Source organism: Harpia harpyja, chromosome 7, assembly GCF_026419915.1.
Source record: "Harpia harpyja isolate bHarHar1 chromosome 7, bHarHar1 primary haplotype, whole genome shotgun sequence".
Lineage (NCBI taxonomy): Eukaryota > Metazoa > Chordata > Aves > Accipitriformes > Accipitridae > Harpia > Harpia harpyja.
Window position 1 is genome coordinate 13,993,743 of NC_068946.1, and position 23,327 is coordinate 14,017,069.

General features: G+C 51.4%; 1 protein-coding gene across 1 annotated transcript in view; it reads right to left on the reverse strand.

Annotated features, from left to right (window-relative positions):
• The window catches only part of LOC128144416 (aryl hydrocarbon receptor-like), a 32,436-nt gene extending 12,015 nt beyond the window's left edge, over positions 1–20,421 (reverse strand). The window contains exons 1-3 of the mRNA XM_052793218.1: positions 20,342–20,421; positions 15,880–16,067; positions 141–259 (exon numbers count right to left, since the gene is read on the reverse strand). Of these exons, the coding sequence (XP_052649178.1) occupies positions 141–259; positions 15,880–16,067; positions 20,342–20,382 (348 nt within the window). The 5' untranslated portion in view covers positions 20,383–20,421. The remainder of the gene's footprint in view (positions 1–140; positions 260–15,879; positions 16,068–20,341) is intronic.
• Between the last annotated feature and the right edge of the window lie 2,906 nt (positions 20,422–23,327).

Genomic DNA, 23,327 nt, shown 5'->3' on the forward strand with positions numbered 1-23,327 from the left:
GCAGGGTCTCCTCTTCCTCCACAGGTTGACTGCATGCTCCATAGCTGCTCTATGTTTCGGCAGGCAGGGACTGGCTGTCGTGCCCAGCAAATAATGGGAGCCAAGGGAAGACCCCAGATGACCGAGCTACGGCACGATACCTGGAGCAGCAGTTCTCCCTCAGGAAACAGCTCTCTGTCAACCTGCAGGTCCATTCGTCTGTTCCCTCCTGGGGCTCCGAGCTGATCCAGCACACAGTCACCAACGTCCGTAGCTGTGGCTGCAAGCAAGAGGGGAAGAAATCAGTGTGGAATGGGCAAGCCAGGAGCCTCTTCTCCTCCCCACCCCAGTGCTGTTCCTGCACAGCTGCACCATGCTACCCAATGCACGGGGACCCATCTCAGAGGAAGATGAGACCAATGGTAGCCGGAGCAGAAACCCTTTACAGAGCCATCCCCAACTTGCCCAAGGCTTCTCTCCAAGAGGAGGGAACCTCCATTTCTGCTGCTTGATCCCATTTCTGGGAAACCTTGCTTCTGCCAAGGTCTGAGGCAGAGACGCAAAGAATAGAGGGGAGGTGAGCATTTTTGGGCTGCCCAGGCTAGGAAACACCACCCAACACAGCAAGAAATCTTCAGGTTAGAGCCTGGTAGAGCTGGAGATGGCTTCAAGCCATCCCAGTGCTACAACGTCTGCTTTCCTGCCCTTCAGGACTGATGAAAGACAGTGGCAAAACTTCCCAAACCATCTGAAATGCCATCAAAGCACCCATATTTTTTCTCCCTTCTGCCTTTGGCTGCTTGGAAGCAGATCAGAGGGTTGGTGGCCACGGCACTCCCAGTGAGACACCCGAGCAGCTCTCTGCTCCCAGGACTCACTGCCACGACCTCCCCAGGCTGATTCATGTGCTGCCTCATGTTTCCTCGCTAGATGCCTTCAAAGCAACACCCGTGGGTGCAGCCAGCGTGAAACCTCCTGCCCCTGGTTGCAGGACCTTGAGCACCACAGGACACAAAGAAAACCGGTTGTTTCAGGGAACAGGAACGAGGACGGTGGCTCCCACCCCACCTCTGCCACTGCTGCAAGCTCCCGCAGCACCCTGAGGTCAGACAGAACTCACATGCCCTGTGCACAGCCACATCCCCACAGAGCATCACTGCCTGGCCCATCTGAGCCCTGGGTTTCTGATGGCACTGCATGACCTTGGCTGGATCCAAAGGGAAAAGGTCTTCCTTATTTGGGGGAATGGTAGGAAATGAGGAAAAACCCCAAACCATGCCAGGTCTGACCACACATTTAATTTTCTCCATGGTAGAAGCTCTCACCTCACCACTGAAAGGTTTTAAAGGTGTGGTGGGTTGACCCTGGCTGGATGCCAGGTGCCCACCAAAGCCGTTCTATCACTCCCCCTCCTCAGCTGGACAGGGGAGAGAAAATATAACAAAGAGCTTGTGGGTCAAGATAAGGACAGGAGAGATCACTCACCAATTACTGTCACAGGCAAAACAGACTCAGCTTGGGGAAAATTAACTCACTTTATTACAAATCAACCAGAGTAGGGTAATGAGAAATAAAACCAAATCTCAGAACACCTTCCCTCCACCCCTCCCTTCTTCCCGGGCACAACTTCACTCCCGGATTCTCTACCAACCCCCCCGCAGTGGCACAGGGGGACAGGGAATGGGGTATACAGTCAGTTCATCACACGTTATTTTCTGCTGCTTCATCCTCCTCAGGGGGAGGACTCATCACACTCTTCCCCTGCTCCAGCATGGGGTCCCTCCCACAGGAGACAGTCCTCCACGAACTTCTCCAACGTGGGTCCTTCCCATGGGCTGCAGTTCTTCATGAACTGCTCCAGCGTGGGTCCTTTCCATGGTGTGCAGTCCTTCAGGAGCACACTGCTCCAGCGTGGGTCCCCCATGGGGTCACAAGTCCTGCCAGAAAACCTGCTCCGTGGGCTCCTCTCTCCACAGATCCTCAGGTCCTGCCAGGAGCCTGCTCCAGCACGGGGTTCCCATGGGGTCACAGCCTCCTTTGGGCACCCACCTGCTCCGGCGTAGGGTCCTCCACGGGCTGCAGGTGGATATCTGCTCCACTGTTGTCATGGTTCAACCCCAGCCAGCTGAAACCAGGACAACCGTGGACCTCCATGGACTGCAGGGGGACAGCCTGCCTCACCATGGTCTTCACCACGGGCTGCAGGGGAATCTCTGCTCCGGCGCCTGGAGCATCTCCTCCCCCTCCTTCTTCACTGACCTTGGTGTCCGCAGGGTTGTTTCTCTTACATGTTCTCACTCCTCTCTCCGGCTGCCATTTTTTTGTCTGTCCCAACTTTTTTCCTTCTTAAAAATGTTATCACAGAGGCGTTACCACTATCGCTGATTGGCTTCGCCTTGGCCGGCGGCGGGTCCGTCTTAGAGCCGGCTGGTATGGGCTCTCTCGAACACAGGGGAAGCTTCCAGGAGCTTCTTACAGAAGCCACCCCCCTGTAACCCCCCCCCACTACCAAAACCTTGCCACACAAAACCAATACAAAAGGTTTGGTTCCCCCCCTACCCCCAGTAGCACCAAGTTCAAAGCCAAAATAATTCCAAACCTAAAAAAAGTTTCATCTGAAACTGCTGATAGGAGACATTTTGCTTTTCTTCAAACCGTCAACATGCACAAGCATTTTCCCTGACAGATCTGCATTTTTGTATTAAAAACCAATCTGAGGTCAAAACATTGCTCAGATCTATTTACACGTGGAGCCTGAGTGACAACAAGCACCCACCCATGCAGGCTTTCAGCAACCAGGCACATGGTTAAAGACAATTAGCTGAAGGACTTGCATAAGGTGACACAGAGGAACCAAACTGTTGCAATCACACAGGTTTCAATAGAAGTGGAGAGGATGCTTGGAGGCCATTAAGCAGAATTAGCTTTGATCTCTGTTGCTGATAGAACTGGGCTACTTCGGCCTTGCCCAAACTTTGAGCGCTCCTTGGAGATGCTCAGGCAGCAGGTGAATCTTCTGCCCTTTCTATCCTGTGCCCTCACTCACTGGAGGAAAGCTCAGCTTGTGGGCAACTCCCACGGGACATGCCCTCCCTGACAGCTCCCCTGTGGGTCACAGTTTAGCCCATGCCACAAATCTGCATTGCCCCCCACGTAAGCTCACGTTCCTATTTCTGCAGGGGACAACCCTCTGCATAGACACTTCCCAAATCAGCAAGAGGTGGATCAGCTGGGCCAGGGGATGCAAGACCTCTGGGAAAGGTTGGGAAAGATGAGGTTCAATGCCAGGAAAGCAGCTGCTGTGCTCAGTTTGCTCACCAGTCAAGGAAAGGCATTCCCTAGGAGTTTCAAAAGGCAGATTTGAGGCAGTCACCAAGCAAAAAGCCTCCTCGCACGATTGCCAAGCAATCCCCAAGGAAAAACATCCAAAGCCCATCTGGACCACGGGTATGGCTTCAATTTGCACATGATGGAGCAGAATACTTTCAAAATGAAACATCGGTTCTTTTTTTAAATTTGAATTCTTTTGAAGGGCTGACTCCTCTCTAAAGCATTGAAATGAGGCAAGCTGGCAGGAAAATTCAAAAAGAAACCAAGTTCTTCCAAAACAAAGCTCCAAAAGGGCATAGAGCATTTTGAGAGGATGCACATCCCGAGAGCACATGGTCTCCAGCTCTCTCCCAGTGTCCACCAGCAGCATCTGCAGGGAAAGCTGCAACGAGCTGGGGAGAGCTGCTATGGGCTTACAGAATCCAACATGAAACACATATTTGCTGATTTTGTGCTTTCCAACAAAATTATTTCTTCCAACTCTCCCACTGATCTTAGCAAGGGGCTTTCAATCTCCCATCAGAGATGCTGACTTCCCCTACTCTCAAACACAGAGTGGTCCACTTCTGCACAGCTGAGCTAGAAAATTCTTCAGAATCTACCTCCCATAGGACACACTATGATGACATGCCTTGGGGAGAAGGCCTGGAGCACGGGGAGAGGGTAGGAAACCTAAAGAGATGGTGTCTGCCAACAGCTTTGCCACCAAGCATCACCGCACTGGAGTTGCAAGGTCCTAACTGCAGGGCATGGATTACAACTGGTGCTTCTAAGCACTGGTGGCGTAGAGCAGCTGGTGTTCACATCCAGCCCAGTCCTCACCATGCACGGCCAAAGGCCAAGGAGATGCTGAGGTCAGTGTGTGAGGCAAAATGCATGGCACTCTCCCACCAAAATAATCCAGGAATTTGTGACATGAGCTCCCCTTACTTTCAGCATCACTTCAACACCTGTGGCCCGGTCTTCTTGCAGAGGGCTTCTCTGCTTCCAGAGACAACCACCCTGATGTGGATGGCCAGTGGTAGAGTAAGCATCCAGCAGACAGGCAGGGCTGAGGCTGCTCTCAGAAGCCACAGCCATTCCTCAGCAGTCTAGATGATCCGGAGACCTCCTCTACCCCTTTTCAGGTGGTGACCCTGTTCATGTTCAAACATGTCATGACCAGGTGTTCTCCTCAACCAACAAATCAGGAGCAAAGTGTCCTTGTGGCTCTCCTGCTCCAATCAGGTCTCTGAACATTTCCTTGCCCAAATTGCCAAGAACCACAGGGGTTGGGAGCAATCCCAAGAGATGCCTGAGCACATCCAGACAGAGGTCTCCAGGCCCATGTAACCACCAGGGCTAGAGAGACTACTCCCAGTCACTTTTTGACTTTGAAAGGAAAAAAAAAATAATCCTTTTAATCAAAGTGCAGAAAAAACACCACCCCATCTGCCACACAGGTAACCTCACGGGAGGGAGGGATCACTCCTGAAAAGTCACCCATTCGCTTGAGACAAGTTATTAGTCTCTGGGGGATTTCACCAGCACATAAATCCACGCTCGCCATAACCAACTTGCAGGATGATCACCCCATGACAGGCAACACTGGCTCCATCTCCCAATAACACAGGGTGGTGACTTGGAGTCTCCTTCCCCTCCCACTGGCTCCCTTGATGCAGTTGGGCAAAGGTGATGCAGAAAGCACATCCAGGACATGCTGCAACTCCAGAGCAGAGCCTGTTACAAGGTCAAGGTGGAGCTGGCGCTACCAGGAGCAGGGAGGACCAACAGCCAGGGTTCTTCACCCCAGCAGAGCAGGCTACGTGATGGGGAGATGCCACCCCTCAGCATCCCACCAAGAGCCCCGGGTCCCTCAGCCTGCTGAAGGCACATCTCCAAGACAGCTAAGATACACTGAAAACAACTGATGGCAAGAAGAGGAGATCCCTATCTGCTGCAAGGCAGGATAAAGCAGCTGCCAAGCCATGTTAAAAGCTGGTTAATTCACCCCCATTTAAGATACTTGTTGTAATGAACCACTCACTACATGTTGAGACTCACTTCCACACGAAGCAGCTGAGACGACAAAGTGAATGGGATTAAAAGAAATAGGTCCAGCATGTATATAAGCTATAATATACCCACAGTAAAAGAAATAACTATAGATAAAAGGACAATGCACATTTGCTGTTTGTGCCCAGCTTTTTCAGCCTCCTGCTCTGCACCTTTGAGAATTACTAGGAATTAGTGCACGATGAAAAAGACCATGACAAAAGTGATCTGCAGTTACTAGACAAATTCTAGGCATTTGCTGAAGCAATTTGGTGATCATTCATATATTCAAAGTTCTGGGATAGAGGCTATCCATGTGTAATGTTTAAGGCAGGAGGGGGAAATCCAGCTCTGTCCTGAACCCCTACACCAGCCAGAGCACTGGAGGAGGCTTCCTGCTGCTGGTGTGATCCCCAAAGACAGGAAGGCTTTCATTCAAAAGGAAGCCAGGATCAGTAACATTTTCAGCATTAATGAGTCAGGATGTGTCCTGTACATCCCCAAGAGCATCCCTTTGGATTGGCTTTCTTGCCTCTGCAAGGAGGTTTCTAAGCCCTGCAACGTGGATGAAAGACCTCAGGCATGAGAAAGAAAGAAAAAGCAGCAAAGCAGTCTAATCTCTTCACTTTTTGCTCATCACATTCACAAAGAAAAACACCGCAGTGCAGCCATGGAGGCTAACACCTCCCTTGCCTCTGGCATGGTTTTGTCACTGAAAAAAAGTTATTGGTAAAAAAATCTTGGAGTCATTTCTGCTCTTGTGGACCAAGTTACACCAGTGGGAGATGACAGACTTCACCCGTGGCAAGCGTTTCTCTTTGAACAGAGTCCAGAGATGCCTGGCATCAAGAAACCAGGAGCTCCCAGCTCCTCCAGCAACACCAAGCCATGCACAATCATTTTCCTCTTGGACTCAGTCCCAAACTCTGTCAAATTAGCACCAACCTTTGCCTCAGCTGTTTAACAAAGGCATCGTGCCAAGCAGAGCAGGCTCATGCCGTCCAAGTAAAACAGGCAAATGCCAAAACCACAGATTATAAACCTATTAGAAAAAGTCACCCAGCATTTTTTCCAAGGAGCACAGAAATGCCCAGGGGAGAGCTGGCAGCCCCAAAATCCATGCCAACCTCTCCAACCTGCTGCTGCTGCAAACGCTCCCACACGGTCCTGCAGGATCTTGCCCAGGGAGGGATTTAAACTTGACTCCTTTCACTGCATCAGTTACTTCAGGTCCAGACCCCTGCAGCTCTGGCCCACGGTAACAGCAAATGACAAGGAGATGAATGAAAAAAGCTAATTTAATGCTGACTGCAGTGAGATTACTCAGTGAAACCTGCTGCCAGCTGCCCCGCAGCAGAGCTGTGAAGGGACCTCGTGAGATCTCCTAGGCCACCCCCGTGCTTGAGCAGGGTCGGCCAGAGCAGATTTCCCAGGACCATGAGCACAGAGGGCAGAGGGGGATCTTGGATCTAGCCTTCCTAACTGCACCAGTGCAGGGACGGCGAACATCTGAGACTGCTGGTGGGAAGCACAGACCTGGGGGGATTCATCCTGCACTCCTTCATTGGCAGGTGAATGGAGACCCATCAGGACTCCAGCTCCCGTGGTGGCAGGACCATGCCACCCAGCACATCCTCGTGGGATCCATCTCTGCACTGGTATCTGCTGGTGCTCAAATGCCTGCCTGCAAATGGCAGGTCTAGGCTTTGCTGTGGAGCTAAGAGGCTGTCATCGTGGCTGAAAGATGTCAGCCAGGACCACTTGGACCTGGCAAGACAAGCTCTTGCTCAGGACAGACCAAGCAGAAGATCCCATTGTGGCTGTCTGGAAAGCCCTAGGTGCCCAGGTGAAAGGCTGCATCATGCAAGACCTTCCCCAGGTTCATCCTAAATATGTTGCAACCATGATATGGGCACAGTCTAAAAATACATCCACGTATATAAATGTCAGCTGCAACACTGACTACTCTTCACAGCCTGTGACGTGACACCTCTGGTGCATCAGCATGAAGAACAGTCCCTGAAGGTGGTCCCACCTGGGAAGGTCCTTCCTGCAGCCTTAACCCCTGCTCTCCACCAAGCCAAAATGCCCAATAACCTTGTAGGCATACCTCTAGGTCTCCAGCCGTGCTTGCAAGGCGCAGAGTGAAGCCTGCAAAGGAGACAGGCTTGCCACGTATAAGTTGGGTCACAGCCCCTGCAGGACACTATCCTGCCCTCCCTTATGCTTGGGCAGCAGACCAGACTGGGTGTTTGGTGGAGGTTTGGCAGGAGATGAAACAGAACAAGGACACATGTGTGGACCACACGTTCTCAAAAACACACACGTGGAAAATGGCATCTCCTGTCCCAGGCTGACACTGGGCTGGGTGTGGGCCAGTGGGTTACAAGGAGGTACCCCACTACTTGCCATTTGTTAGGAGCTGTTAGTCATCTCAAACTTTGCCAAATTCCAGAGCATGGTATCATACCAGGAGAGGGTTTTCCACTGTTCTCTCTATTGCAGACCTTACTACCCGGGTGACCTTAATCTAGGAAGAAGGCATGGCAGCACATAACCTAAGCACATCCTCTCCACCTCTCAGAGCATTTTAAGTCCCATTTTCTTGCTGCTCTCATGCTTGGCAGAGCCACATCTGTAACCCCCAGCATCTGCTGCTTTTGTTACGCGAACCCTAGGAAATGAACCCCAGCGCAGATCTCCAGCTAGCTGGAGGTTTTCCAAACCACTCAGCACTACACAAATCCATCCAAGCTTTCATGAGATCTCACTGTTTGCAGCAAGTGGAGCTCCCATCACAGAGCCCAGAGCATCATAGCAGCCAGCAACACTGCGAACATAGAGACAAGCTTTTCTCCTTGAGCACTTACTCTCAAAGAGACAGGGATCAGCAACGTCACTCCAGATTTATCTGGGAGACCATCAGACATAGGTCCAAGTAGCAACCACTGCAAATCGGTTTGCAGACAAAAGCTCAGCGCAGGTCTGGCAGTGAGGTTCAGCCATTTTTTATACAACTGACAAAACCTTTAAGTGCCTTCATGGCAGGTTTTGATAGCACCAGAGTTGTCATTGCTATCCACCAGCACTCAAAGGCTCGATCTGATGAGCAAAGCTTGGAAGACACCAAGCCCTTGAAACTCCACCTTGCCATGTTTTATCCATATAACCTTGGGTAAGATTGAAGCTTTCCTAATGCTCAAAGCAGGCTCTGACCCTGGGTGCATGAAGGTGCTTCATCTAGTTCAGGAGAAGAGTGAACACAGGACTGCTCAACTACTGCAGGTCCCCACCTGAAGTATAGCCAACTGCACAGGGCAAGCTGTTCCCCTAGGTGTGCATCAGCCACAAGATGGTGAGAAGTGCATGCTGCAAAGCAAAGGAAGAGGGAAATCTGGACTTCTGGGTCTCTTCTTCCTCCTGACTACAGGGAAGAGTCAGACCCAGGGGACATAGCCACCACCATCCTGCTGGTACTTGACACACATCACCTGAGGGCCACTGTGGCTTGAGACACACATCTGCCATATGCCAAACCTGAGACAGTGCTGCCTTCAGCTTCACCAGCAGTGATTTATGCAGCCCCCATGCTACTCCTAGGAGAGCAGGGAGACCAATCCTGCTGCCTTTCATACTGTAGAAGAGCTTGGCTAAAATGTGCTGAGATTTTAGCAACCAATCTCAAAGTCCAGTCCCACCCAACCCCACGGGAAGGAGTTGTTCAGGAGCTGACAATCATGGCCAATCCAGATAATTTCCCTGAACACCAGACTCCAAACTCGCATGCCAAATTTCCACTATTTCTTTTATTTTTTTTAATTTGCACAGGGAAGACTGTGATACCAGGCAGAAGAGAGCTGTACATCTGCAGCGCTTGCACGAGGGGACAAACAAGTTACAGCAGATGTGTGTATGCCCCAAATGAGCCTATGGATGCACGGAGCTTTGAGAGCTCTCTTCTCAATGCCTGAAGCTTGTCATTTCCAGCAAACTACAAGTTTTTCTGGTTTCTCATTAAAGCACAGACAGAAAATATTTAAAAGCAATGCAGATTTAAAAGATGATCCAGTGAGTCATTAGCCTGCAATAGAATCTCCTGGTTTCCAAACAGCCCCATGCTCCAGAACCAAGTTCAAATTCCAAAAGCACTTTCTTTCAACTTTCAAATATCAAATCCTTGTGAGCTTCCAGCTGCGATCCTGCTGCCTGCTTACCCAACTGCAGACACCAAGTATATATCATGATAACCGTGATCCTCCCCGGGTGGGAGAGGCAAGAATGCAGAAGCTTCCGTGTACCTGCTGCTGACCCATGGCTCTCACGGCTGGCCCTCACCTTGGCCATCCCCCTTGCTGTGCCCACCAACCAGCTCTTCCTCACACCCTGAGGAAGGTGATGGTGAGCTAAAAGCAGCATTATGGAGGAGTATCACAGGGATATCCAGGAGGGGACACTGGAGTTTCACATCAGGCAAGCACAAGAAAGCCCAAGCTTTGGGAGCCAGTTCCCCAGAGAGTTTGGCCATCAATTTCTTTTCTGCTTTGAGTTTGTTGATGGGGCTGGGCAAACACTAGCAGGAAAGGATACCCTGGCCAATGCACACCCTGCTCAGTGCCAGCCCGCTAGCCAGGGCAGCCAACCAGACCGACCTCCAGCATGGGCCCCAGATGACCCGGGTCTGACCCCACCCAGATGACATGGGACAAGTCCCTTTCTCCAGTATCCACCATGTAAGCAGGCACTGTTACCAACATCCAAACTCACTATGGGTTGCCTTCCACTCTGTCCCACCCAGGACACTGCCCCAGACCCCAGTGCCTGACTTCCTAAACCCCATTAAATAGATCTGTTCCCAAGCCAGAGGCACATAGTAGCCATGTATCAGAAACACCAGAGAAGATGGAGAAGGCTGGAAACTCTCACATTTCTCCTTGCGTAAGCAGCCAGAAAAGTTGCAGACAACACAGGAAAGCTGTCCTACAGCTGGAGGGAGCATGTAGCACAAGAAAACGAGGAGCCTCAGGACATCACCCTGAGCCCACTTGCAATTTCCTTTCTGAAAGCAGAGTTTGGACACTGGATATAAACCAAGCTTGCAGAAGGACAGATTTAGAGGCCACAACACAGCCAGCCCAGAGCGTGGTTTCCTGAAGGATAACAGATTCAGTTGCATGATAACAGATTCAGTTGCATGGTTCTGCAAAACTCACGTTTAGGTCACCAAGCTTTTAACATGAATCCATCATGAATCCTGTTTGCTTTGTCCTTCAGATAAAGCAACCTTACTAAAGTCACCGTGCAAACATTTACAGTAGGCACAAAAATCTGTGCAAACCCAGCTCTAAATCCAACATGCAAAATAAGAGCTGGGCTCATTCCCTCAAAGTGATGGCCATGCTCAGTCTAAGATGCAAACTGGTGGAAACACCAGGAATTGGTCATTTTTTCCATGAAGAGTAGTCAACCCCCAAAATAGCACAAGATCAGAAAAAGATCAGAAAAGCTGTAGAGCTTGTCAGAGAACACTAACCATCCTTGCTGAGCTTTCAGTCTATCCACAGAAGTTGATACCATTTGTTCTGCTTAGAGGAGGTCTTATAAAACATTTCTAAAACAGATCTTTCTCCACCAGCCGCTGCTTGTTCATGGCATCTGCGTGGCAGATGACTTATGTTGACCTGGGCCAGCGTCACATATGCCACATGCATTTTTATGAGCCTGCTGGTTACTGCAGCCCTGTCTGCTGGTGTCAGAGCGGAGGGCTCCAGGAAAACCTGAAGCTCCCAGGAAGTTATCAGCAAAACCTCCATGCTGGACCTATGCAGGTCTCTGAAGCTGTCAGGGAAGGCTGTATGCTGGTTTTCCTGCTTCAGGTGGCCAGGCAGCAAGTCTGACTGCCTCAAGAGACCAAAAAGGGATAAAACAGCAGCTCTGACCAAGGGCTGCAGTTGGATAAGCTCAGCCTGCGCACGAACTGACATGGCCAAAACAAGCTTCTGGACACCAGCACAAAGCCTGGCCAGCAAAAATGCAAGTGAAGTTTCCCTGATAACTCAGGCAGGTGTTGCATGCTCTTCAGGATGGGACCTCTGGAGAGGAAGGTGTGTGGATCCTTCCACCACCCCCAAGAAGAAACCAGCAGAAGACCTGTCACCTCTACGGGGTCTTACTGAGTTAGTTTCCAAACCAGCAAAAGCCACAGCAGGAGGAAATACCTGCCAATGCAGATATGGCAGGGAGGACCAGAGGATTGTTCAGAAGAAGCATCATCCATCTTGTCTCTTACCAGTCTTTCTCCAAACATTTGAAATGAAAATTAAAAAAGCCAAGAAACCCACCACCAGCAACAAAAAGCCAAACTCAGTTTGGTTCGTCTCTACTCCCAGAAGCACCACCATGCATTATGCCGGATGGGAAACTTAAAGCAGGGAGGGAGAGCAGAAGGACACCAAATGGTGGGCAGCAGCTAATTCCTTCTGCCTTTCACAACAATTGGTCTATCTCCTGCCCCAAAGACTTGAATATCTGCTCCAAAGACATGAAACCAAGAGGAGGCAGAGCCTCGGGTGGGCTTTTTGGCACTTGCTGTGTTTCTTGCAAGAACCATCTCTAGCAGTACATGGGATTTTTACTTTTAACCTGTGACACAGCCCAGGCAGGCATATGTCCAGGGTCACCCGCTGGCATCCACCTCCCTGCCAGACTGGTTATAACCACGTACTTTGGTTCCACATAGACTCTATTAACCCTTTGCCTAGGAGAAAGGGCCAGACAAGTACCCAGACTTGACAGAAATGCTTGGAAAGAGGAACTCTTTATCAATATGGCACCAATTAAAGCTGCCTGGAGACAAGGCAATGGGCTTGGGCTGCTGATGGAGACAGGTTGAGGCAGCAGAGGATGGGGATGCTCACCAGGCAATACCACACTCTCCTGCTGCAAGAGAGGAGCCTGCACGAAGCAGAAAGCAGACGACAGCAAAACTGAATGGGAAAGCACAGCACAAGGGCTTACACCATCTCCCCCTGAAACGCCTGACATGATACACCATGAGCAAGTTGCTGTGACTTGCAGATGACACTGGTCTTCATCAGGCAGGGCTCAAACCAAGGTCGACCTTGATGAATCGGTGGGATGATCTGAAGTCAAACAAGATGAACTTCAGGGCAGACACGGGCAAAGCGAGGAGGGGATGGAAATCAAAGGCACAGTGGCCAAATGGGAGTAATTGGCCTGGCAGAATGGGTCTCCAAGGAGGGGACAAGGCTGCCACCAAACGTGAATGCATGCAGTGATGATTGCTTTACCAAAGCAGCTCTCACACTGGGAAGCACATGGTGAGCCCATCCAGTGGGAACCGCTGCTGCTCAGAGGTAGGGGTCCCAGCTGGAGAGCTTGGCACAGGGGTCTCCTCCTGGGGACCGGCATCCCCAGCTGCAGAGAGATGCCCCCGAGGGACAGGTTACAAACCTGACATGGTGCAAAAGCTAAGGGAGCCAAGTTTGGTCAGTCTGGAGGGGAGAAGACGCGATAAGGAGCCTTTAAGTATAAAAAGGTGCTGATGGCTTCCTGCCCTCCACATGCCCTGCCTTCACCAGGGTCCATCGCCCGTTCCTTTGAACCCAAGGCACTGGAGATGAAACCTGTCTCTGTCCATACATTCTGACTGCCCTCCATGTCATGCCATGCACACACACCAGCCCATGCCTCCCCCCAGCTGCAAGAGTCACCCCAGCCCTCCAGCACTGCTCCACAGCGTTTAAGCAACTGCTTTTGTAAGCAGGTTATGAAAGCAATCCCTGGCAGCCTTTCAGGCTTTATTCACCTTGCAGCCTGCAGTTTGTGTCCTGCTGGCAGGCAGGGGAGCCTGGTGACTCATGGATGTGTGGTGACTACCCCCCCATCCAGGGTCTGCACCCCCTTTTTCCCTCTTAGCCCAGACACATGCTGGGTGCTGCAGAGTCCAGCTGTATCAGTAAGGAGGGCTGATTGATGCCTTTTTTTGAATATCAGTGAAGAATGCAGTGCAGGTTAATGCTATGCCAGCACTGCCTTAGACAGAAGGACCTGCTGCATCCCCAAAACATCGCATCTTGCCATCACTGCATTAGGCTGCCTTACTTCCCAGCTACCCATCCTGCATCTCATAGACGGGCAGGGAGTGAATTCCATTTCCCAGGTTTTCCTGACAAAAAGCAGAAAATAGAGGAAGAGACACTCAGCAAGGCTCACTCTCAGTCCAACCGTGCCTTTGAGGAGCCCAGCACCATCCAAAGCATATTTAATGCTGTGCATGCAGCAATCACCCCTCTTGTGCAAAGGCAGCCAGCACAAGACATTTTCCCTCCACGGCAAGGTGCCTCTTCACACCCCCACCATGTCCTTTGGGGTCCTGCTCCCAGGAAGGACCTCCTGGGTCACAGCCTTTCTGACCCAGCAACAGTCAGCCAGTACTGGCACAGGCTCAGCACAGCCTTCAGCAGCTGGCAACTCCAAAGATGTGCCAGAGGCACTCAGGGAACCGCTAACACCACAAGAGAGGTCAGGCCAGCATCTGGGGCCAAACAATCAGCGTCTCCAGGGGAAGGACGAGTGTCCACCACACTCACAGCCACACTGGATGGTCTGCCAGTGACCCTCAAATCCTTTGCAGAGGCAACACACTGTTGTGATGCTCCAACACTGTCCCAGGGATGGGAGTTGGAGGACCAGGAGGGAGCTGCTCTGGTTCCCACCTGAGAAATGAGCTCTGCCGGAGAGATCTCACCATTGCAGCCCCACATGTGAGCTACAGCTTCAGGAGTAGGAGCCGAACCATCCACAACTCCTGGGCCTGGAAGAGGCTCCTCAGCAGGGTATGGCATGAGCGTATCAGCACAAAACTTCCCTGGGCTATGGCTGGGGTAGGAGGGTGGCCAGCAGGTCTGTGCACCCAGGGTAGCTCGGCTGGCCTCCTCTTTGCAGTACTTTTCTTGCTCATAAAGGCAACACCACATCAGGTGATGTGTAATGTGTACAAGGGATCCCAGCTTCTCAAACCCAAGGTCTGCAGAAAAACCCTGCAGCCCCAGCACAAGTGTTTTCACCAGCAGTAACTATCTCAGGTACATCAACTGAAAATCCAGAGGGCAATCGCTGCTGTGACCTGTGAGCAGGAAGAAGGACCTACAAGCACTTGGGGAAAAAACACACCCCAAAAGCCCCTGATGCCAAGAAAAGAAGCAAAATAGCAGCGATGTCGAGCCACAATCGCTCTCCTGCTGCGGTTGCTGCCCTGTACCAGGGTTTCCACAGCAGCAGGGCTGCAGAGAGGCAAACGCGAGGAGATCGGTTTTCCAGGCATATCAGCTCAATCCTTCATCCCGCAAAAATGAACTGGGGTCTCTGGGTATGAGACATCACCCTCAATCTTATAGAAATGCTCATTAGAGAAGTATAATAGACCCACCACAGCTGAGCCCAGAAGGCCAGGGTGGCAAGCTCAGCAGTAAACCACCAATGTCTGAGACACACCACACACCCCCCCCCGCCCAAGGAAGAAAGGGGAGAAAAATGAGCTGATGGGATGCCAAACCGAACGAGGGCCTTAGGAGCAGCCTTGTTTAACCAGCTAGCCTCAACAAGCCCTGTGCAACACCTCCTACTGCCGTGCCACTCCGCCTGCCCAGCAGAGACAGCAGCCCACAGATCCTGGGGATTTTCACTTTAATTTAATCACAAACCATAGTTCCAGTTAGATGAGGGAAATGTTGCTGTTAGCAAGACACACTGTTTTACCTATTGCTCCCTTCTTCACCGCAGACCGGTAGGAGCAGGACACAGGAGGGGTTTTGGACATAAAGGAGGGGTGGTACTGCTGCTAATGAGAAGTAGATGGAGAAACTTTGCAGGAGGTCTCGTCTGCTGGACAGGCACCCAAGCTGCTCCCCTCCACCCACAGTGCCATTTCTCTGCCAGACACCCCCTCTGAAAGGGATGGGGCCAGGGTCCTCTGCTCCCAACACCCCCCCAGCCTCTCCCAAATCAATTGCCTGCCTTCTCTCCACCCCTGCACCTCAGTTTCCAAGACCAAACTAGGTGGTCTCATTTTCCCAAGGATGTTGCTTTTGTGAGACACCAAGCCCCCGTAACTGACTGAAGAGGATTAGATTTGGGCGTGCAGCATCCAAAGATGAAGGTGATTCCTTCCACGGGGACATGGATAAAATGTGTGTCATGACAGCAAAAGAAGACCTGAGGGGTAGATGTTCCATGAGCATAGCAACTCCCAGGAACCATTGCCAACTGCTCCACATTTCTGGAGACACAGCTCTTTCCTCCCCAATTTTCCAGGGCATTTTCAGGCCAACATCTCAACTAAAGGTGCAACAGTGATGTATTAACATACAAGGTTCTGATACCACAGCTCATCATCATCCTGCCTTCAGGAGACACAACTTTCCATCCCAAAGCAAACATGGCTTGGGGTGGGATAGGAGCTGTGCAGTGGGGATTGACCCCAGGGGCTTTTTCACCCCTCGCAACATGGATACTCACCCATCAAGTAGCTCTTCACCTTCAGGTATCCGACAGCCAGTCGGAGGATGGAGAGTTTATCAAGCCTGGTGCGCACATCTTCAGGGAAGGGCAGCAAGCCAGTCAGCTTGTTCAGCTCCTGGTTGAGCCGGTCTCGATGCCGCTTGGACGGGTTGGACTTCACACCCTCAGGGGGTGGTGGTTTGGGGCTGGAAGAGGCAAAGGAGAGTTTAATCAAAGTGAGCCTGTCTGAGAGGCTCTTTCCAAACCCAGTGTTGCCTTTAGTGCAGCCACAACAACAGTAGAACATCAGGTGGCCAAGGTAAGGCCACACGGCAGCGAGAGCAAGCTCCAGCAACCCCACAAGGCAATGGCTGGAGGAGACATGGCCATCCCAACCAGCCACCTTGTGCAGCCCCAGGCATGATGTTCTCCAGCTGGAGTGTGGGGTGATCCTCAGATGGGCACCTTAATGTGCAGTCTAGCTGAGACAGCTCAGCTGGATACCACAGCCTTGCTCCCACCACTGAGCCCTGGCAGGGAAAGGGACACTGAGGGCGGAGATCTACAAGCCATCAGAGCATCTCTTGGAGGTCTGGCTAGACTTTTCCACCCACACTCTGCTCTGTCCACCCTTTCTCCTCTTCCTCATCCCATACCTTTCTCACACAGGAGGTCTCTCCCTGGCCACACGCCACATGCTCACACCAGCTCCTCGCCGCAGAAAGCTCTACCTTGAGTTGCTCAGAAGATTGCCAGGCCTTGGCAATAAGCATGCTAACAAATAGCAAGAATGAAAAGCAGGAAGGTCCAAAAAGATTTTTTATTTGACTTTATTTCAATTAGCTTCTTTTAAGTTTCCTCTGACTGCTCAGAGCCTGAATCCATTGCTTTAATTATGAATATTACAAAGAGGAGCACATGTGAAAGTTAATGACAGGATTTGGACAAAGAGATACTACATAGGGTGGCTTAGGGCACAGCACTTAGAAAACAGCCTCTTTTTTAAAAAAAAAAAAAGATTTAAAAAAAAAATTTGTTCTCTTCCAACATTCTGATTTCTGATCCTTTCAGATGGGCATTTCCAACCTAAAACAACATCCGATGCCAAACTTAGGCTCTGGGACCGTCTGGGACTCCATCTGCAGAAGGAGTAGGGTCCATGAGAGCAGCTCTTCTCTGTCTTAAGCTGACATGGGGACCCATCTCTATCAGCTGCAGTTATTTCACACACTACAGCTGAAATCCCAGCCACAGCAGTAAGAGGTTAGTTAATAACTTTAATGAGTCTTGGATGTCACCTTGTCTCCTTTGGTTTTTAATGCTGGTTTGAATTTTCGAGCTTGAAGAAAAACCCTTCAGACCCCTGCCTCTGTATTTGGTTCCACTGCATCCCCTAACATGCAGCTTTTATTGTTTTGATGTAATTTGTCTAACCACAAACTCCCTCTCTGCAGGCATCCTTGCTTCATAAAGTAGCTTTGGATAACAGGATCTGCCAGTATTTAGCAGCAATTTAAACTCTCCTCTCTACTACCACTCTTAAATCTCATCTGGCAGGACTGCTCACATGTGTGACAAGAGAGGAAATGAGCATTAAATGAAATGCAGTGAGGTGCCTGTTGAATTTTCATTGCAGAGAGCTACCAAGGGATCTTCTAAGCATGAATGGAAAATTGTAGCATTTCTCCAGAAAAACTCAATCATGCTCTTTTGTAACATAAGCATCAGGAGGGATATACCCTGCTTCTCAGAGAGGCTGGGTACAACTCATCACCAAACTTGTCCATACAAGCTGGGCAAAACACACTGGCACCAGTGCTTTTATGTACTCCATTAGCCAGTGGCTTAAACACTTTTGAAGTCACGGTCACTCATCAGGAAGGAAAAAATGAAATAGTTTTCCTTTGACTCTGTCTCTGATTAATAAAAAAAAAAAGAGAGAGAGAGGTAAAGAAAATTATTCTGAGTTTCCTCAGATATCCTTTAAAGAAAAGTCCTCTGCCCACTCACTATCCAAATCTAGCCCACAAACAGCCAGAAAGAAGAGAAAATGAGACTGGAGATGAGCAAGGAGTGCTGCTCTGTATGGGAGTGGGTAAAACGCAGAGGTGTAATGGGGTCTCTTGGATAGTCTGGCCAAGCACTGGAAATGCTCTGCCTGAGACACATGTGGTGATAGTCAGCAGCGAAGCTAAAGGAGGCTAAGGAGGACACCTCAACATCTCTGTTCGTGCATGTCCCCAGCTGCAGCACGCAGGGTGTTTCATGGCTAGCCTCGAGAGGAGAGATGACGAAGAGGCAAATGGCTCTGGTGATGCCAAGTGGCTCTTTTTGCAGCCTATTTCTGTGGGCAAACGCTGCACCCAGGAACTCCCAGGGCCAGAGGCTTCACAGTTCTCCATCCTTATGGATGCCATAGGGAAACAGCTTCCAGGTGCTCATTGCCAACAGCTCTGTTTGCTCTCTGCCAGGCATTTATGAAGCTCCGAAGAGCTCTATGCAAGCCAGCAGGCAGGGCCAGGAGAACCGCCAGCCCCCCATCACATGAACTTACCAAGGAAAAGGCATTGACTTGAGCACAACCGCATTATTAGCCACCAGAGAATCCGCACAAGCAAGCACTGCAGGCAACAACGTTTCCTGCCACTCATGGAAACAGTGACACTTGGTCTAGATGTTTAAAATCTGTTTAAATTCCCTGCCCTTAGGCCTGTCTCCATCCACACTGTAGGTCTAAGCACTGGCAATCTTTCCTGGCCCCGGGCACCATGCAAGGCTGTCCCAGGGAGCGCTTGCTACCCAAGCACAACCTGGACTTCAACAAAGCAGCTCAACACCTATGCAACAAGCAAGGAAAAGGCACTTTAAAGAAGTCTGAGCCCCCGTTCTGTTTGCAGGAGTTCTAATGCGGCACAGTCTTATGAAATGGATAAGGTGCAAAGCTCAGCATGGCCGTGCCACAAAGTTCACGATGAAGTTGCTGAGAAAAGCGGCTGACATCTGTGTAGACGGGCTGGAGCAGAGCGGCAGGGAAAGCTCTGCTCCCAGGAGGGCAAAGGCTGTGCCACTGCTGCAGTGTTGTTTTTCCCCAGTTGCCCTTTGAACCAGGAACCCAGCAGGAAGTTTATCACTTTTGCAAGCTGGCAAGTACCAAGTGATATTAACTATTAACACAGCTGAGGTTGCCTGAGCTGATATATTGTCTCCTAATTTTTATTAATTTTTTTAATAAGTAAAAAGCCCTGAGCAAGCTGCAAAGGGACCAGAGAACTCCCTAACCCCATCCTTCCCTCCCCACCCGGCTGGCTGCACATCCCGCTGCCCCCAGCCCTGCTCTGCCTGACCTCTCCCAGCAGGACCCTGCCGCAAGATCTGCCCAGTCACAGAGGAAAAGAATCTTTTCCAATTCCCAAGGCTGGCCCTGCAGTACCAGGGATCCAGGTCCCTTCTGCTCCAAAGGGACACCTTCTCCCGCACCCTGAGCCACACGAATCCAGCCCAAACCCTCAGTCTGGCCACACCAGCCCCACCACAGGGCTGGAATCATCACTCCGAGGTGAGCAGGAGAAAGGTTGGAGGCAGAGCAGCTACCCATCGCATTTTCACACTTCTTTAAGACTCACTAATAAACACCCAAGAGAGGCTCCGGCTCACCTTCTCACCACAGGTTTATAACGTTGACGCTCCCTCCTTTATCCCAGGCTTGGGCTCAGCTTAACATCTCACCATACATTTGTAATGTTGATGCTCCCTCCTTCATGACAGACTTGGGTTCAGGTCAACTGTCTCCCCCCTCCACTGCCTCCCAGAAATACATATACACACCTTTATTTCCTATACACCTGGTAACCCGAGGTAGACAGGCTGATGTGACTTCAGAGCTGGTATGGGGGGAGGCACGGGAGTCCCAAAGCCAGGAAACTCCAGCGACACATCAGGGGAGCATTATGCAACAGCTATTGAGCAGCATGCTAATTAATTATTAAGGAATAGGGATCTTTTGGTAAATAGTAATTGCTGTACGTTCGATTTACGGAGGCACTGAAACGTGAGCCAGCTTGCAACTCAAACCAGAGGACAGCTGAGCATCTCAAACTCTCCAACGAGCTTCCTCACGGGAACACTGGGGATGCAGCACAATCATCATCGGGATTTTTATTTTTTCACCAGCGTGCCAGAGCCTACAAAGCATTAGCTCCAATTAACCCTAATTAAAACAGAGTAGCCCAAGCATGCTGTCTCCCTATTTCTTTTGCTGCTTCAATGCTCACATCAGAGCAGCCTCATGCAGTTCCCCAGAACCAGTCTGACCCTCGCAGACCCGTTTTCTACCACCCCGCCCGGTCCCCCCCCACCTGCCCCAGCTTCCTCCCCCTTCCCAGCGGCTGCCAACCTGCCGCCCCCCGCCTGTTACCGGGGAAGCACCCTTCCTCCCAACCCCCCCCGGGTGCACGCCCGACCCCCACCCCGCTGCACCCACCTCTTCGGCACCGGCTTCTTCCTCTTCCTCCCGGCGTACATCCCGCCGGCAGCGCCGAGCACCGGCAGCGCCGAGCACCGGCAGCGCCGAGCACCGGCAGCGCCGAGCACCGGGCGCGGGGCTGGGGGGGCGGCCGCGCCCGGAGGCGGGGTTTAAGGGGGATGGTGGCGGGGCGGCCCCGGTCCCTTCCCCGCCCCGGACCCCGCCCCCCCCCGGGGACCCCGGACCGGCCCCCGGCGATGCAGCGGACCTGCGAGGTCCCCGCTCCCTGGGTCGTCGTGCCCGGGAGCCACCGTGGGCGGGGAGCGCCGTGCCCGGAGGGTCACCGTCCCCAGGGAGCCACCAGATCCTGGGAAACACCGTGCCTGTGGGCCACCAGATCCTGGGAAACACCGTGCCCATGGGCCACCATCCCCAGGGAGTGGCTAAATCCTAGGAAACACCAGTCTCCGGGGAGCCACCAAATCCGGGGAAACACCACGCCCATGGGCAACCCTGCCCAGGGAGCTGCTGTGCCCATGGGCCACCATTCCCAGAGGGTCACTGTGCCTGGGGAGCCGCTGCACCCCAAAAGTCACCATGCTCACAGCTCACCGTGCCTATGGGCCACTGTGCCCATTAGCCACTGTGCACAAGGGGCCACCAAATCCTGGGAGCCACCGTGCCTATGGGCCACCTCTTTTTCCTGCAACAGATGACCACTTGAGAGCAGTTTCCGTGCTCCTCTCCTGCTGCAATGCCTGCAGGATAACATTCACCCACAGGCTCATGTTGCTGGTCTCCATGCATCATGCTTGGTGGCTGCACCAGTCCCTTCCAGAGCAGCCAGGCTGGTGTAGCCTGGGAGATTACTCCTGCCCAACAGCTGCAGCCAGAGAGACAATGCGGAACTGAAGGCACCTGAATTACTGCTCTGTTTCAACATCGAGATGTTTTATCACACAGTCACCAGCAAAAAACAAAAAAACTGAGCAGAAAGATGCAATGAAAACCTTCATTGTCCTGCTCCATGGAATAAATTTTCCCTTTTTCCTAACCCTGCAGGTACCCCTGCATGCCATGACACCAGGGCTTTGCAAGATAAGCCTCCCCACCTCCCAGACCCTGATGTCCTTGCTGGTTCCCCTCCAGGAACAGCCAGACTGTTGCCTCTCCCTTTGCATTTCCTTGAGTACCATCGGGGTTTTTTAACCATAAACTCTTTGTCTTAAAAATCAAGCCTGTTCATGTCCCAGTGGGAGGAAAGCATGGTGGACAACCATGTGCTTTCATGGCTGCATTGGTGGCATAGGCCAATTTGATATATCCCCTGAGGACTTTCCTGGCCTCCAACTACTTTTCAGCCCAGGAGGTTTCCTCAGGCAGATGTGGTTTCTACCTAGTAGTGCTCTTCCAGGCTCCCCTTGAATCTGCGTAAACATTTAGGACCAATTGGCAACGAGTTGCACAGCCCAACCGTTGCTGCACAAAGCCCCACCTCCTCCGATCTGGTTTTAAAGCCTGGCTTCCACCACTCACGTGGTCTTTGGATCTTTGATTGTCCTTGTTTGCCCTTATCTTCCACCGCATCCTTTCTGAGATGAGAAGGACGATGAGAAAACTGTGGGTTCATACCGTGCCAGATGATGTCCTTTATTTTCTTCTCTCCACCTTTCCTAACCACTTTTCTTTTTTGATCCTTGCTGAGCTGACATTTTCAGACACAAGACGCCATTCCTGAGCAGAAAGCTCAGCTCAGAGTCCCATGTGTTACGTGCCCGTGTGAGAGTGCATATTCCCACCTGCATCACTTTTACAGTTACCTACACTGAACAGGACCTGCTATTTTATTGCTCCATCCTGTAAGACCCCTTTGACATCCTCCCTAGGATGAGTAACTGTCATCAAATGCAGCCTCCTCACCATTTCACACCCATTTAGGATGTAGGTGTCAAACAGCAGAATTTCCAGCACCAACCAGGCAGAGCTTGACCTCCTGGTGCTGTGGGAACTGCTCTCTTACTCCCACGCGGGTACAGAGGAGCACGGAGCGATGGTCCTTGAGAGTCAGCCTGTCCCCTGCTCTGGTCACCCCCTGACAGCCCTAGAGCCTCCACTGCTGAGTTTTTCCTACCCTCTCACTGGAAAGACTTGCCTGACATGCCAGCATGTTGCAGACAAAGCTGTTAAGGACAGAAAGCCAGACCCAGACACATCATATGTGGTTTGTTTTTTTTAAGCTGTTTGCAAATTCCAGGGATAAATTCTTGAAATGAAACTCAATCGCTTCTTGCCAAGGGGCAAAGCAGAAGCAGCTAATGGTATCAAAAATGTCCCAGGTCAGCAGAACTGATGTCAGTTTGATGGGTAGTGTGTTAATACATTTGTTTATGACCTTCCTAGACCATACGTAGAGACCCAGTAATTTAGCCATGCTTTTTAATAAGACAGGCAAAGATCCAGCTCAGCCCTGGAAATTGCACTCCGGTGTCTCCATCAAGTGAAGAAGGGAAGCTGCGGGAGGAAGGTGTCCCAGCCACCAGCACCGTGGGCTGCCCAGCTCTCGGGTGTCTCAGTGGCAGGCAGGGCTGTGGGAAGGCAGCTTCCAGAGCCCATGGGACACCCCCAGATTTGGGAAGTGCACACATGGTCTCTTGTTCTGCCAAAACCCTCCAGCCCCTCTTTGTTCCCCATGTTCTCCTCCTGGACTTCTCCCCAGCTCCTACAAACCCCAGTACCTTTCCAAAGCAGTTCTACATTGCTTTCCTACATCTACTGCCAGCTTTCCTCAGGGAAAAACCACCTGATTTACCTCTTTCCACCCACTGGGGCAGACTTTGTGTCAGAGATGGAGCAAGACCTAGAACAGCTTTAAGCAAACAGGCTTCGTAAGGCATCTCCTGCAAGGCAGAGTCAGGCTTGGGGCACTGCACAAGTTTCAAGCCTAAAAACCAGAAACCCTTCAGGGGTGTCTCTGGCACTACTGAATGCAGCAGTGAAGGGGCTG